Below are 17,144 nucleotides of genomic sequence, written 5' to 3'. Positions count from 1 at the left end.
CCAAGCGCTCGGCACGCAGGAAGCGCTCAACGAATGCAGTCGAACGAATGAATGACCGGCGTCGGTAGACACGTTCCCTGCCCTAAAACGCCTTTCATTTCGATCTCGAGACTTCGCCCCATTCCCTTTGGCGATCGAGTTTCCCGGTCTCTCGAGGGGTCGATCTGGTTCGACCGGCTTTCAGGTGGCATCCGTTATGGGTTTACTACGCGCCGGGCGCTGTGCCGAGCGCGCGGGTGGATACGAGAAATCGAACTGGACACGGCCCCCGCTCCGCCAGGGACCCGCCGTCTCGAGCCCCGCCGTCCGGACGAGGCCACCGAGGCCCGGAGCGGCCGAGGGACGCCCCGGGTCACCGGGCAGGCGTGTGGCGGAGCCGGGATTGGGACCCGGGTCCTTCTGCCTCCCGGCCCCACGGGGCCACGCCGCCCGCACGGGGTTGCGGGGGTCGGCCCGCAAGACGGTCCCGCTTCAAGCGGACCCCCCCCCGCCACCGGGTCGGCGGGGAAGGTGGTTTTAGGATTCCGGGTTTGTTACTACCGGATGAGCGGAGCGGTGACTTGCCCCATCCGCCTCAAGTTGATTCTCGCCTCGCAAGGGAGATGAACTATTACCTCAAGGGGGCCCGCGCATCGCTTTCTCCCGTTGTCTCTTCTGAACCAAAAGGGGGAAGATGATCTCATTTGTTTCCCTTTGCCCGAGATGATATATGGGAGGAGTGAGTACTCGGGGGAGGGTGGAATCAGAGGTGGGAGGGGAAGGGGAAAGACGGATTTCCGACGAGCGGAGACAGCCGGGTCCCCCCGATCTTGAGCTACCCAAACCGGGCGGCCCCGGACGGTCGAGGCCCAGCGGGCGTCCCAAGGACCCGGGTCCCCATCCCGGCTCTGTCACCGGTCTGCCGAGTGACCCCGGGCGAGGCAGTCTCCGCCCCTCGGCCTCGGTCCCCTCAATCTGGAAAACGGGGGTGAAGCCCGTGAGCCCCACGCGGGACGGGGACCGCGTCCGGCCTGATCGGCTCGGATCCACCCCATCGCTTAGAGTGGTATCCGGCGCGCAGTAAGTGCTCAACGGATACCACGATTACTGTTCATTTGTGGTTTTTTAACGGCGTCTGTTGAGCGCGTACTATGTGCCAAGCGCCGTACTAAGCGCTGGGGTGAATCCAAGATCCTCGGGTCCCACCTGGGGCTCGCGGTCTGAGGCGGAGGGAGGACGGGGATTGATCCCCCGCGCTGCCCGCGAGGGAACCGAGGCCCGGAGAAGCGAAGCGACTCGGCCGGGGTAACGCGGCGACAGGTCCCTGGACCGTCCGGTGGGGTCAAATCATGGGGAGAGGGAAACGGTAACAACAATGCGGGTACCTGTCGAGCGCTTACTATGCGCAGAGCACCGTTCTAAGCGCCGGGGGAGACACGGGGTCGTCGGGCCGTCCCACGTGAGGCCGCCGGTTAATCCCCGTTTTACAGATGAGGTAACTGAGGCCCAGAGAAGAGGAGTGGCTCGCCCACAGTCACACAGCTGACGAGTGGCGGCGCCGGGATGCGAACCCGCGACCGCTGACCCCCAAGCCCGGGCTCTTTCCACCGAGCCACGCTGCTTCCGCACCGTGGACGGGGAGCGAGGCTACCGACGGCTACGCGAGACTCTCCCAAGCGTTTAGTACAGTGCTCTGCGTACACTGAGTGCTCAGTAAAACGGCTGCCTGACTGAGGGGTGGGAAGAGGGTCGAAAAGGCACGGGGGAAAAGGACCGGGGAGGGGTGGGGAAAGGCAGGGGGAGGAAGGACGGAGGAGAGAGGGAGACGGTCAGATCGATCGGAAGCGGCGGTATTTATCGAGCGCTCGCTGCGGGATCGTCTCCAAAATTTCCGCGCTGTTAGCCTAGAACTGTCAGTCCGGGGAGAGGGAACGAAAGCTCCCAGACGAGGCCGGTTCATAACAATAATAACGTTGGTATCTGTCGAGCGCCTACTGCGCGCAGGGCACCGCTCTAAGCGCCGGGGGAGACACGGGGTCGTCGGGTCGTCCCACGTGAGGCTCACGGTCTTCGTCCCCATTTTCCGGACGAGGTCACTGAGGCACAGAGAAGTGAAGTGACTTGCCCACCGTCACGCAGCTGACAAGTGGCAGAGCTGGAATCTCTTCTACATTTAACAGGGGCAGGGGAGAGAACTTTTACCCCGCTAGAAATCTTCTTCCCAACACCAGTCCCGTGTTTCGCTCGTATTTACCGTGTGCAGCGCACCGTACTGAGCGCGTGGGAGAGGACGGTGCAACAACATAATGGAGTTGGCGGGCCCAGCCCCCACCCGCGACGAGCTTACAGTCGACGGTTTCAGAGAGTAATGGCCTTCGCTACGGACGCTAACGTGGCGAGGGGTCGCTCAGTCAGCCGATCCCATTTATCGGGAGCCTACCGTGAGCGGAGCGCCGTACTAGGCACTGGGGAGAGGGCAAGAGAACAATATGACGGGCGCGTTCTCCGCCCACAACGGGCTGACCGTCGAGAGGGGTTCAGAGGCGAACGTGAAGCTCGTACGAGCGACCGGCGGAAAGGCGGGAGGAGAGATGAACGGGCCGAAGCCCCCCCCCGGCCGCGCCGGAAGGAGGAATTTCCCCGGGAGGAAGGGGCTGGGAAACCCGGAGGAGGACGAAGGGCGCTCAGCAGACAACTCAGAGCCCTGAGTAACCCACTTCCACCGACAGACCACGCCGGGGCCCCGTTCCCCAGCGAGCGGGAGTTTTCGCCCATACGGACGCCAGGCCGGAGAGCCGCTTAGGCCTCCGCTCGGCCCCCCGACCGAAGAGAAGAGAAAACCAACGGGCCACGTTGCCAAGGGGGGCCGGGGGCCGGGGGAGACGGGCAGCGGCCGTCGGGAAGCGCCCCCGCCAACCGGCTTGCCCGATCTACATTTCATTCACGAGGAAGGACGCCCGAGATACCGGTAACGGCGGCCATCAGGATTCCTAGCAATAGAGCGTACCAGATTTCCGAAGGGAGAGGAAGAGGTTGAGATACGGGGGGGGGGGGGGGGGGGGGAGACGGAGAAAGAGGGGAGAGAGAGAGAAGGGAAAGCAAACAACAGAAGGACATCATTAAATCCGGGGTCAAATCGAAACTCCGATTTCCATTAGTAACAGGTGCGACTCGAACATTTTGGACGACGAGCGACTGAAGTCACCGTCAAAAACGCAACAGCTAAAGCACAAACCACCGGATTTCGATAATTCATGCAAATTTGATGAGCGTATGCCGCAAAGCACTCGCCACCGGTTCCTGAATTATGTAAACTGTGTGCCGTCCTGCCTACGATTTTGCCGTAGGCTACGGCTCCTAGTTCGTAGTCTGTCACCCAGCCAAAAACACTGCGAACTGAGCAAACCTTGGCAGCCGAGAAGGGGAAAGGGAAGAATCGAGGCAGGAGGTGACGGAGGAGGCGAGAGAGAACCGTAAGTAGGACGTGCCAAATTCAAGACGACGGACGGACGACGGACGGACGGGACAGAGAAGCGTCGCGGCCTAGCGGGAAGAGCCCGCAGCCGGAAGACCTGGGTTCTAATCCCAGCTCCGCCACGTATCGGCCGGGTGACCTGGGGCAAGTCACTTCGTTTCTCTGGGCCTCGGTTCCCTCATCTGCAAAATGGCGGGGGGGGGCGGGTCAATCCTCTTCCCTCCAATTTAGACCGTAAGCCCGACGTGGGACGGGGCCAACCTCCGAAGTCGTCACCTTGCGTCGACCCAAGCGCTCACAACGGCGTCCGGCGCACAGTGGGCACTTGACAGAGGAGGAACGGGAGGAACGGGAGGAGGACAAGGGTGAGGAGGACGAGGACAAACGAGGAGGACGAAGAGGAGGAGGACGACGAGGAGGACGATGAGGAGGAGACACTAACATAAATAAATTACAGACACGGATACGGGCCTGAGGCCGAGGCGAGGGAGTGAATGAGAGGAGAAAATCAGTTTAGTCAGGGGAGGCCCCTTGGAGGAGATGGGCCTTCAACGAGGCTCGGCCGGCGGGGAGGGTGACGGTCCGTCGGATACGAAGAGGAGGGGCGTTCCAGGCCAGAGCCGGGACGTGGGCCAGAGGTCGGCAGCGGGAGAGGCGAAATGGAGGTAGAGAGAGAGGGCTGGCATTAACCGAGCAAAGCGCGCAGGCCGGGTTGAGACAGCAGAGCGGCCAAGCGAGGCGGGAGGGGGGCGAGGCGGTTGGGGCGCTTCGAAGCCGACGATCCTGTATCCGCTCCAGCGCCGAGAACGGTGCCAGGTACCAGGCGAGCGCTTAAATCAACGGTATCTGTTGAGCATTCACTGGGTGCGGGGCACTGAGCCCGACGGCTTGGGAGCGGGTAGACACGCGCCCCGCCCGCAAACGAGCTTCCGGTCTAGAGGACGCACGGACAGGGGCTCGCCCGACGCCGTACGAAAATAAAACAGTGTAACGTAACATAAAGTAAAACGAACCTAGAGCATGTACCGCGGGCCCGCGGAACGCCAGATTTAGAAGACGCCGCCTCCGCCTTTGAAGAGCTCACAGTTTAGCCGGGGAGAATAAAAGGCAGTTAAATACATTAACGCGGGAGAGCGGGGAAGAGGAGACGGCGGCCCGCGTCGATCCCGCGGAGCCCGGACGGGTCCGTAGCCTCCAAGAGTCCGCTCGGCCAGGAGACGGTAAGAAGGCGAGACCCGTTTCTGAGAGCCAAATCGACGGAAACGATCCGGAGGTGAGAGATGGGCCGGATCCCGAAAAATCCATTCCCCGGTCAGCGGCTCGACGGCTCGGAGACAGCGCGGGCCGCTCGGGCTCGTGAGGGTTGGACGCTATGGGCCGGGGGGAGGCGGCTCTCCGATCGACCGGCTCCGCCGAGACCCGTGGAGGAACGGGCCTCCCTCTGACGGCCACGTAGGGCTTCTCCCGTGTCCCCGAAGCAGTGACCCCATTCGCTCGTTCGGTCGCGTTTACTGAGCGCTTACCGGAGGGCGCTGGACTGAGCACTTGGGAGACGCCGCCGAAACAATAAACCAACACATTCCCGATCCCCAACCGGCCACCCCCCTCGCTCGGGTCTCCTACGGCCGACGTGCCGAACCTCCCGCCGTACGGGCAGCTTCGAAAGGTCACGTCGGAAGGCGACGGCCGGGAGGGACGGCGGGCGGGCGGGCGGGCGGGAGGCGCCGGTTTCGACGGTTTTCCCCTCGTTTTCTTTTTTAACGGTATCGGGTCGATAACAACAATTACCCCCATCTGTTAGGCGCTCACTCTGCGCGGGCACCGTACCGAGCGCCGGGGCCGGTTAGAAGCAAATCGGGACGGACTCGGTCCCCGGCCCACGCGGGGCTCACGGTGTCGATGGCCATCTTCCAGACGATGCAGCGGAGGCCCAGGGAAGCGAGGTGGCCCGCCCGAGGTCACCCGAGAGACGCGGGGCGGAGCGGGGATCGGGACCCGTGCGTGACTTTCCGGCTCCCGGGCCGGGGCTCTACCCACTGCGCCACGCTGCTTCTCTGGCGGCTAAGCATTTACGGCGCTCACGGCCCCAATCCCCATTTGCCAGACGAGGGAACCGAGGCTCGGGGAAGGGAAGTGACCCGTCCCAGGTCGCACGGCCGGCGAACGGCGGGCCCGGGTCTAGGGCCCGGACCCCTCCGACCCGTTCGGTCGGTCCATCGTATTTACCGAGCGCTTACCGCGTGCCGAGCACCGTACTGAGCGCTTACCGATATACTCCCGGTCGGTCAGGTGGGTGGCATCCGCCGAGCGCTCGCTCCGCGCAGAGCAGCGTACCGAGGGCCTCGGGGGGACGACAATAGAACGGAAGCAGCCGACACGTCTCCTCCCCGCCCGTAACGAGCTTCCGGACCAGAGGGGACCCTCCGGGCCTCCGCCTTCCGGGCCCGGTTCTTTCCGCTGGGCCACACCGCTTCATCTCCTCAAACGAGGAAGGAGTCCGCAGGCCACCCGTGGGACGGGGCGCCCTCTCCCCAGCGCTCAGCACAGCGCCCTGCACACGGTCGGCAGCGCGACCCAGTTTGGAAGCAGCGCGGCTCAGCGGTTAGGGAGTCGACGAGGCCTGGTTCTCGGCCCAGCTCTGCCACCCGTCCGCTGGGTTGCCCCGGGCGAGCCCCTTCCCTTCTCGGCGCCTCGCTTCCCTCATCTGGCAAACGGGGACGGAGACCGGGAGCCCCACGTGGGGCGGGGGCCGTTTCCAAACCGATCGGCCCCTATCTACCCCCGCGCCTAGGACGGTGCCCGACACATCGTAAGCGCCCGACAGATACCATTCTAACAAAAAGAAGGGGCTCGACGGATCCCGACCGACCCACGGATGGACGGCCTTCCGCCGCCAGCGACGCCGAATAAACCCACGCGGACGTGACGCGTCTTGAGCTCCTCCCGATTTCTGGGAGGGAAAAGGTCCGGAGCGAGAGACGGGTTCATTTTCCATCCGTTCCCCTCTCCCGCCGCCGGCCCCCAAACCACCTCCGCCCCGAACTGGCGGGACTCTCCGTTGGTGGGGAGAATTCCTGCCACCGATTCCTCCCCGCACGCCCGCGGCGGCCTAACGGCCCCCTCCCGTCTCCCGAAGAAAACCTTCACCGGAGACCCGCGACCAGACGCCCGAAATCTCCTTTAACCGCAGCGTTCCGCGGCGGCGACGACACCCGGCTCGGGCGGCCTCTCTCCCCCTCCGGTCCCTCCTGCGGCGGTACACGTCTACGGAGCGGCGAGGCGCCGGAGCGGAGTCTTAAATTGCACCGGGAGGGATACTTCAAGCAGCGTGGCGGGAGGATAAATTAAGGGGGAAGGGATTCGACAAAGCCTGCCGGCTAGAACTGGGGCGCGGAGACTTTGGGGAAGGGAGAGATGGTCTCTGGGGGCCTTTTACATCGAAACGGCCTCCTAAGGGGGCGGTCTGTCTCGCAGTCGCGCCCTCCCCACCCCGACGGAACCAAAAACACGGCCCCGATAACGCTACCGTTAGGTCCCGCGATGACTCTCTCCGACGATCATCTACCTCAACCGATCAACGGTATTTACCGAACGCTCGCCCCGCGCCGGGGGCTGGTCTAAATCCTCGCCAGGGGACGCTACGACAGAGTCTGCAGACACATCCCCTGCCCTGAATGAGCTGAGAGTCTATCGATCGAGGGTATTTATTAAGTGCCGAGCGTGGGCAGGGCACCGTACTAAGCGCTTGGGAGAGGACAATACGGCAGAGCGGGGTTTCCCGGTTTCGTTTTAAGGTACCCGTTAAGCACTTACTACGCGCCGGGCACCGTAACTAAGCACCGGGGTAGACCCGAGCTCATCGGATTGGACACGGTCCCTACACCGCACGGGCCTCGCAGTCTCAATCCCCATTTTTCCGAGGAGGGAAGCGAGGCACAGAGAGGTGTGACGGCTTGCCCGAGGTCACACGCCAGACAAGCAGCGGAGCCGGGATTCAAACACGTTCCCGGGCCCGGCCCTATCCGCCAGGCCACGCTGCTTCGGCTCCCCGCTCCCCCACCCGGGGAGGGCGACGGGACCTTCCGTAACGATAACGGTATCCGTTAAGCGCTCAGCGCCTATCGGGCGCCGTACTGAGCGCTGGGACGGACGCGGGCAAATCGAGTTGAACGCAGTCCCCGTCCCCACGCGGGGCTCGCGGTCTCCACCCCCGCTTTTCAGACGGGGGTCGCTGAGGCCCAGAGACGCGAAGCCACTCGCCCAGGGCCACCCGGCAGACGGGCGGCGGGGCCGGAATCGGAAGCCACGACCTTCCGGCTCCCGGGCCCGGGCTCTACCTTCCGAGCCCCTCCCCACGGCCGCCGACGGGCTCCCCCGTCTCCCCCCGGGGGGGCAACCGAGGGGGTCGGGTGGAAATCCCCCGGGGTGGGGAGGACGGATTCTACGGCACGATCTAGCGGCGCGTGCGTCAGAGGCCTGGGAAGTCCGATAAGGCTCCCATTGTTTTATTGCGGGCGGCGGAGGAGCCTCTCTTTATTACTGCAGAAAACTCAAGAGCCCCGCGGAGTGTGATAAAGTGGGAGGCGGGGGGCTCCGCGCCGCTTCCGAGAGCCGGGATCTACGAGGCCGGACGGCCCGGCGCCTCGCCGGCACGCGGCCGAGGAGGGCCACCGCCCCGGACGACGGGGACGGTAGCCTCCGTCCGGGGAAGCGGCGTGGCCCGGGCACCGGGGGACCAGGGCCGACGACGACGGTATCTGTCAAACGCCTGCTATGTGCCGAGCGCCGTTCCAAGCGCTGGGGCGGACGGAGGGCAACCGGGTCGCCCCGCGCGGGCCCACGGTCGGCATCCCCATTTTACAGGCGAGGTCGCCGAGGCCCAGAGAAGCCGAGTGACCTGCCCTCGGTGGCGGAGCTGACGGGTGGCGGGGCGGGGATTCGAACCCATGACCTCCGACGCCCGCGCCCGGGCTCCTTCCACCGAGCCACGCCGCTTCGCGGCCGAGGGGTCCTCCGGCCGCTCCGCCCACCGTCCCGCCGTGGGAAAAATCTGCCGCCCTCCCCTGCGCCCGAAACAAACCCCGAGGGAAACGGCGCGGGCCCGGGCGCCGGGGGGGTCTTCGATTCCAACCCCGGCTCCTCCGGGTGCCGCCCGCGGGACCCTGGGCAGGTCGCATCCCTTCCTCTGGGTCTCGGTTCCCACCACCTGGAAAAAGGGGGATCCAATCCCCGGTCCCCCTCCCTCTCCGACTGTGGGACCCGACGATCTCGTGCCCACCCCGGCGCTCAGTACGGCGCTTGGCGCCTAGCGAGCGCTTGCCAAACACCTCGGATATTCCCTTCACCGTTAAGGGCCCCTCTCCGAAGACGGCCACCCGGGGTGAAGGCGCTGAACGCCGATCCCGGCGTTTAAACCCGTTGCGGGCGGGCAACGTATCCGTTTAGGGTCCTGGGGTACTCTCCCCAGAGCTCAGTGCAGCGCTCCGCACACGGTGAGGGCTCCAGAAATACAACCGAATGAAATACACTTCAACGACCCGACGATCGCAATCATCACCCCTTTCGGGTGGGGGATTTAGGGCCTTTAAAAAAAAAATAATAAATAGAATGAAATAAAATCCACCCGGGGAATAAATACTCCAAGCTGCCTCGGAAGAGTAACGATCCGTTACCTCACGGGGAGATAAACGACTCCGAAACGCAGAGCAGGGGCGAACCCCGGATGGCACGGCGGTGTTTCATAATCAATTAGTCATTCCGTTACAAAACGCGAGCGGCAACCGAGGTGACCTCAGGGCGCTGCTTTGTTTTTGCTTTTTCTCTTTCTGAACTGGCTCAGATCCACCCGACGGCCCTTCCCCCCACCCGCCGTTCTGGAGAGATGGCAGAGCGCAAAAAAAAAAAAAAGATTCCTCCATTTGCGGTCTCCCGGTTCGACCGGTATCTTCCCCCCTCCCCCTCACGGCATCTATCGAGCGCGTACCGTGCGCCGTTCTAAGCGCCGGGGTGGATACGAGTTAATCTGAGTCGGACACGGTCCCTTGTCGGCCCGGGGCTCGCGTTCGGTGTAAGGGGGAGAACATAATAATAATAATAATAATAATAATAATAACGTTGGTATCTGTTAAGCGCCTACTGTGTGCGGAGCGCCGTTCTAAGCGCTGGGGGAGATTCGAGGGAATTAAGGTTGTCCCACGTGGGGCTCACGTTCTTAATCCTCAATCTGCAGATGAGGGAACTGAGGCCCGGAGAGGCGAAGCGACTCGCCCACGGTCACCCAGCTGACGAGCGGCAGAGCCGCGAGTCGAACCCATGACCTCCGACTCCCAGACCCGTGCTCTTTCCACTGAGCCACGCTGCTTCCCATCTGTACTGAACTTTTTTATACTAATGTCTGTCCCCCCCCCCCCCCCCCCCCCAGGCCGTAAGCTCGTCGTGGGCAGGGAATGTGTCTGTCTGGTGTTCTACCGGACTCCCCCAAGCGCTCAGTGAAATGCTTTGCATACGGTAAGCGCTCAAGAAACACCACCGACTGCAGGAATGAAAGAACGGGTACCGAATGTCCGTCCCGCAGCTGAGGGAACTGAGGCCGAGAGAGGCGAGGTGGCTCGCCCGGGGTCACCCGAGGGGCGAAGGGCGGAGCCGGGAGGAGACCCCGGGCTCGCAGTCTTCACCCCCATTTTACAGATGAGGTAACCGAGGCGCAGAGAAGTGAAGCGACTCGCCCAGGAGCCGGGATTCGAACCCGCGACCTCTGACACCCCCCCCCCCCCAAAGCCCGGGCTCTTGCCACCGAGCCACGCGACTGACTTCTCGTGACCGACCGCGCCTACCGCGCGCGGAGCCCTGAGCTCGACGCCTGGGCGGGGACGGTACGAGACGCGGCAGGCGCGTTCCCCGCCCACAGGGGGATTACGACCGGGCTCTTCGAGGGGTCGGAAGGCGAGGAACCCAGTCACCAGGACGGGCGGATGGACGGACGGCAGTCAACGGGGGGGGACGGGGGGGGACGGGGACGAGTCTCATTCCGATGTCATTCGTTCGGTCGTATTTATTGAGCGCTTACTGCACGCGCAGCACTGGACTAGGCAACCGGGAGAGGATGACGGAACGCTAATCAGAAACGCTCCCAGCCCAGAGCGAGCTGACGCAGCGCGGCTCAGCGGCAAGAGCCCGGGCCTGGGAGTCAGGGGTCGTGGGTTCCAATCCCGGCTCCGCCGCTTGCCGGCTGGGCGACTCCGGGCCCGTCACGTCACTCCTCTGGGCCTCGGCGACCCCATCTGTAAGACGGGGGTTAAAACCGTGAGCCCCACGTGGGACACCCTGATCACGTCGTGTCCCCCGGGCGCTCAGGGCAGTGCCTCGCACTTAGTGAGCGCTTAACAAATACCGCCGTTCATTTATTTATTTAGAGGCGGGAGACGGACATTAACGTCGGTGGCGAGGGCACGGGTTTGGGGGTCGGGGGTCACGAGTTCGAATTCCGGCTCCGCCACCCGTCAGCTGTGTGACTGCGGGCCAGTCGCCTAACTTCTCTGTGCCTCGGTTACCTCACCTGTACAATGGGGACCGCGAGCCTCACGTGGGGCAACCTGATTACTCCATCTCCCCCGGCACTTAGAAGAGTGCTCCGCACACAGTAAGCGCTTAACAGATACCAACGTTCTCAGCGGCGGCGGCAGATGAACGACCGATCCGGACCCAAACGGCGTGGGGCCGGGAGGGGGGACGAATAAAGGGAGCGGCGCAGAAATGGGCAGAGGCGGGTGAGTCGAGCAGGAGGTGAGGCGGCCCCCCCGCGCCCCCCCCCCCCCGAACCCCCTCGCCCACTCGCCGTCGGCAGACTTACCCGCGGCTGCCAGTTTTCATACTGTTTCTGCAAATTCGTCCCGATGGTTTCCAGAGCTTTCTGAGGACCCATTGACAGAGGATCTGAGAAGACAACAAGCGGGGAAAAACAGGAGATCGACACACGCCCCTTCGCCTCCTCCGTTTGACCGCCTCTACTGAGGAATTCCTTGCAAGGCAGAGTGGCCCGGCGGATAGGGCCCGGGCCCGGGAGTCAGGAGAACCCGGATTCCGACCCCGGCTCCGCCGGACGGCTGCTGTGGGACGGTGGGCAGGTCGCTTCGCTTCTCTGGGCTTCGGTTCCCCCGTCGATCGGTGAGATGGGGATTAATAATAACGTTGGTATTTGTTAAGCGCTTGCTAGGTGCCGAGCACCGTTCTAAGCGCTGGGGTAGACGTAGGGGAATCGGGTCGTCCCCCGCGGGGCTCACGGTCTTCATCCCCGTTTTACAGATGAGGGAACTGAGGCACGGAGAAGTGAAGTGACTCGCCCACGGTCACACGGCCGACGAGCGGCAGAGCCGGGATTCGAACTCGTGAGCCCCGACTCCAAAGCCCGTGCTCTTTCCACTGAGCCACGCTGCTTCTCCGATTAAGATCGTGCGCCCGATGTAGGAAAGGGACCGCGTCCAACCTGATGGGCTTTACGGCGACTGGTACGGAGTGCCCGGCACAGAGTAAACGCCTAACAGATAATCGATTAGACCGTGCGCCCGTCTCTGTTACCGATCTGTCCGTTCCAAGAGCTTGGTCGTGCTCTGCACGTAGCCAGCGCTCAATGATTACTATTGAACGAACGGACCAAAAAAAGAAAGAATCACCGCCAAGCCACCGGTGTCTATATCCTCCCTGACGTCGCCAAAGTCTACTCTAGGTTCGACCAGAGCTGGGCCCGGGGGAACGACCCCAGAGTGAGCGACTCCCGGCTCCGCCACGTCAGCTGTGTGACTGCGGGCGAGTCACTTAACTTCTCTGGGCCTCGGTTACCTCGTCTGTAAAATGGGGACGAAGACCGTGAGCCTCACGCGGGACAACCCGATGACCCTGTCTCTCCCCCAGCGCTTAAAGCAGTGCTCCGCACATAGTAAGCGCTTAACAGGTACCGACGTTATTATTACACCGCGCTCTCCCAGGCGCTCGGTCCAGTGCTCTACACAGAGCAAGTGCTCGATAAACTCGACTTAACGAATCGAAAGGAGCGGGGCCAGACCCCGTCAGGCCGTCCTCTCCCGAGAGCCCGGTCCAGTGCTCCGCACACAGTTAAGCACTCGGTAAACACCACTGACTGAAGACACGTATAACAGCCAGCGGTCGCGTCCGCAGAGGTCTCTCTGAACCATTTCAGGAAGTCGGAGAGTCCCCGCTGGGACGGGGGAGTCCCGCGGATACGGAGACGATCACGGTCGTCTTTATCCCGATGGCCGGGACGCTACGTCGGACCCCAAATTCCCGTCGTCCTCTCACCCGAGGGGAGAAAAACGGGGACGTTTGGCGTGCTCCCATCACGGGCTGGCGACTGTTAAGTCCAGCGCGCTTTGCGGGTGAGAAAAAATACCAACGACCCCTCCCAATTTCAACTTCCTACTCGTGTCTGTGTGTGCGAGAAAGAGCTCCCGAAGCATAAATATCCTATCGTCAACTGGCTACTTACAGTTCCATCACATCATTTGGTAGATTTTTTCTTTCATTTCCCGAGGATTTCTCAGAAGCCAAGCCGAAGGTTTTGCTCCGTTCCATTATTTAAGGTTTACGACTTGGCCAAGAGAGACTAACAGGGAGGACGAGACCATCCCACACAAAACTCGCCCAACTTTTTAGCACGAGACCCCCACCACTCCTCTCCCTTGTGTCACCCTGCCACGCCCGTCAGCCTGTAAGATTGCACCACCTTTTCCTGGGGGGGGGGGGGGGGGGAAAGGGAACTCGGGATGCAAGGAAGCTGCGGGCGTAGGGGGAAGAGTCCGGGTCTGGGAGTCAGGGCACCTGGGTTCCAGTCCCAGCGCCGTCCACCTCACCTCCGGAATGCCGTGGGAAGAGAGTGGCTCGCGGCCGAGGCAAAACCCGGACTCTCGGCCCCGAGGAGGTTCAGATTCTGACCCTCCGGCCACTTCTGACTCTCCTCGCCTTTCGTGTGCCCAGCCTCCTCGCTGACCTACCGGACTTCTGCCTCTCCCCACTCGGGTCCCTACTTGGCTCTGCTGCCCGTTTCCACAAAAACGTTCGAGACGTTCCACCCCCCCCCTCCTCAAAAAGCTCCAGCGGTTGCCCATCCTCCTCCGCACCGAAGAAAAACCCCTCACCGGCGGCTGTGAAGGACTCCACCGCCTCGCCCCCCCCCCCCCACCTCGCTACTCTCCTTCTACAATCCCGCCCGCCCGCTCCGCTCCTCCGATGCCGCCGGCCTCCTCGATGTGCCTCCGTCTCGTCCGTCTCGCCGCCGACCACTCGGCCGCGGCCTGCTTTTCTGGCCCGGAACTCCCTTCCCCTCTCAGATCTTGCAGACGACTCTCCCACCCTTCGGGGCCGTACTGAAGGCCCGCCTCCTCCAAGAGGCCCTCCTCGGCTAAGCCCCCCTTTCCTCTTCTCCCGCTCCCTTCCGCGTCGCCCCGACTCGCTCCCTTTATTCATCCGCCCCCCCGCCCCCCCGGCCCCGCACCGCTTACGTCCCTATCTGCCGTTTATTTATATTAATGTCTGTCTTCCCCTCTAAACTGTCAGCTCGTTGTGGGCAGGGAATGTGTCCTTTTATTGTTCTCTCATCCTCTCCCAAGCGCTCGGTCCAGTGCTCTGCACAGTCAGCGCTCGATAAATACGAACGAACGAACGAATGCGATCTCTCTCGTTTCACTCTGCCCTCCCGAGCGTTTAGTACAGCAGCCCGCGCACACTGAGCACTCTGTGAACGGTGTCGCTCGGGGGGGGTCTGTCGCCCATCCCCTCTGCCCTCCCCTCCCGACCCCGGCCGGGAGCCCATGGGTGCCAGGGGGCCACACCTGATTCTCACCCGTGTTATCTTTGCCCAGCCCCCAGAATGGAGGGGAATTTGGGGGGGGGGGGGCAGGAGGGGTGTCAAAGGACAGGCTGGGGCAGGGGTCCCGCGGGGGGGGACCCCGCCTGACCCTCCCCCGGCGGAGGAAAGGAATTTCCAGAGGCCCCCGGTGAACCTTTCGCCGTCCTCGCTCCGGATGATGCACGGCTTCCATTAGGCCGGGAGTGAAAGAGATTTCTGCAAAATTCCATTTCCTCCTGCTCAGCATTCCGCTCGTTTACACCCCGGTTAAAAACACAGATATGTCTTCGGCGGGCTACGGGGCACGCATCTCTTTCTAATGGGATTTTTCTACATTACCGTTGCGGCCTTTAACGTCTGGTCATAAAACAGAGCCCCCCCCCCCCCCCCCCGACTCACGAACCAACCCCAAACCGTGGTCCCTCTAAATGAGACAGGTGTCATTTATACACTAGGGGTACGTATACATATATATGTAAAAAAAAAAACCCCCGACACTGCAGGGACCGGCACCTATTTACCCGGTGTTCACTCAATCGGCGGTATTTAATGAGCGCTCGTTACGTGCGGGGCACTGGACTGAGGGCTTGAGGGGGGACTACGTGGCGGTGGGAAGGCCTGGGAGGGGGGAGGGAGGGTGCTAACGGACGCTCGTCTGCAGCCCGAGGCTCGGGGGCCCGCTGGAGTCCGGGACGAGAGTCGGGCTGCCCGGCGGTCCGAGACGCGGCGCAGGATTTCTGCGATCGGTCGGCCCGGGCGGCCAGAGAGGTGTCCCCCAACAAGGGAGGGGCCGGCTCTGGAGGGTCACTTTCCTGACAACCGCACGCGCGCGCGCGCACAATCGCTCGATGGTATTTCCTGAGCGCTCACTAGGTGCAGAGCGCCTTCGTTCACTCCATCGTATCTACTGAGCGCCCGCTGTACGCGGAGCACCGTGCTTCCAGCTGGGGAGAGTCCAACACGGAACAGTCGGCGGCTGCTTTCCCTGCCCGCAGTGGAAGACAAGTTTAAGCAGTCAGACTCGCAGAGAGCTCTGTCTCGGAGACATAAGGGAGTCCGCAGCTTCTCCACGTCCCCATCAGCGCTGACTGGCGCACTTAGGGTCGGCGGGGCGCCGGGCCGGGGAGGGAGTGAGGGGGCGGCCCCCGCCCTCTGGAAGTTTCTAGGCAGACGGCGCTCTCCAACAGCATCTCTTCTGAGACTCACCGAGGGCAAGAGCTCAGGAGAGTGTTCTGCACACAGTGAGCGCTCAATAAATACATCTGAATGAATGTGTAAGCTGGGAACCGGCGGCACGGCCTAGGGGGTAGAACCTGGGCCTGGAAGTCAGAGGACCCCGGTCTCATCCATCCGGGGCTCTGGCACTCGCCTTCCCGCCGATCTCGGGCAAGTCACTTCTCTGGGCCTCGGTCATCGCGTCCGGAAAACGGGGGTGAAGACCGTGAGCCCCGTGGGGGAACCCTGGACGGTGTGCAACCCGACTAGCCTGGAGCTACCCCGGCGTTCGGTAGGGTGCCTGGCACCTACGAGGCCCTTAAATACCATTAAAGCAACGACGACCACAAAAAACCCGCTCCGGTCCCAACCCTCCCGCTCCCAAGAGGAAGCCGCAAGTAACTCTCTCGGATGGGCTACTTGCAGGTTTACTGATTTGCCCGTGAAGGAACGTCGGAAACAAATCTCGTTCTGCTGATCGGACATCTGTTGTAGATCTTCGACTGTGATTTCCCGACCGCCTTCGGCCAACTTAATAACTTGGGTTTAATGAAGCGTATTTATTTTCCCACCCCGCGCCGGGGGAGGAGACGGAGCGGGTCGAGACGGCGGCTTCCGAGCGGCGGCAGAACGGCCGGCTCGGGCGGGAGCCGCCGACTCTGACCGGTCGCTGGGAGCTGCCCCCTCGAAATTCCGAAATTCGGGCGACTGGGGGGGGTCCGGGATGGCCGGGAACCCACTTCCCGGGAGCCCGAGGGCTTCCGGTTCCTTTACCGGCCCCGCCCGGCCGGGGGGGGGTGGGGGGTGGGTGGGAACGTGTCTGAAGACTGGTCTACCTTCAAAGAGGCTGGAGTGGCGTAACGGTATTTATTAAGTGCTTACTCTGTGCAGAGCGCTGGGAGAGAACACACAGGTGGGAATGAGGCCGGGCGGGGGGGGGGGGGGGTGGTCACAATTATTACGGCATTTAGTCAAGCACTCGCTGGTGTCGAGCTCCGCTCTAAGCGCCGGGGTAGTTACAGGACGATCTGGGTGGACACAGAGTCCCTCTCCCACATGGGGTTTAGGGTTTAAGTAGGAAGGAGGGAGGGAGGGAGAGACAGCGTGAGAGAGAAAGAGATACAGAGAGAGAGAGAGAGAGAGAGAGAGCGGGAGGGAGAGCACGTGCCCTGTTCTTGCACGAGGGTAAAATTCGGTTCTCCTCCTTGGCCCACCAGAGCAACAGCCCACGGACCAATCTCCTCAGAGGAGCCCTCCTCCGTGAACCGAGGAGGGGGACAGGGAGAGAGCGCGAGCACGCCCTGATCTCGCAGGGCGTAGATGACATACGGTCTTCCCCTTCGGCTGAGCGGAGGCCCATGAACACATCTCCCCGGAGGAGCCCCGCCCCACGAACCCCAGGTGAGCCTTGACGGACTCCGGACGGAGGCGGGCGGAAGAGGCCCCCGGGGCGGTTCCCCTCCCGGGACCGCCCCCGGCCCCCCGGGGTCGGGGGGGGAAGCGCCACTCACCGATCCAGCACTCTAGCCGGGCGCAGGGCGTCGTCTTCACCACGTCCGGGGGATCCACGCCCACGTTCAGGCACAAGACCAGGGCCACGCTCACCGTCTTCATCTG

General features: G+C 62.9%; 1 protein-coding gene across 1 annotated transcript in view; it reads right to left on the bottom strand.

Moving 5' to 3' along the window:
• The window catches only part of RPTOR (regulatory associated protein of MTOR complex 1), a 217,933-nt gene that overhangs the window by 177,767 nt on the left and 23,022 nt on the right, over positions 1-17,144 (bottom strand). The window contains exons 2-3 of the mRNA XM_029056955.2: positions 17,039-17,141; positions 11,304-11,386 (exon numbers count right to left, since the gene is read on the bottom strand). Of these exons, the coding sequence (XP_028912788.1) occupies positions 11,304-11,386; positions 17,039-17,141 (186 nt within the window). The remainder of the gene's footprint in view (positions 1-11,303; positions 11,387-17,038; positions 17,142-17,144) is intronic.

This window comes from Ornithorhynchus anatinus, unplaced genomic scaffold (genome assembly GCF_004115215.2).
Source record: "Ornithorhynchus anatinus isolate Pmale09 unplaced genomic scaffold, mOrnAna1.pri.v4 scaffold_264_arrow_ctg1, whole genome shotgun sequence".
NCBI lineage: Eukaryota > Metazoa > Chordata > Mammalia > Monotremata > Ornithorhynchidae > Ornithorhynchus > Ornithorhynchus anatinus.
The sequence above is the reverse complement of the archived record's forward strand: the minus strand, read 5'-3'. Positions and strand labels throughout refer to the sequence as shown.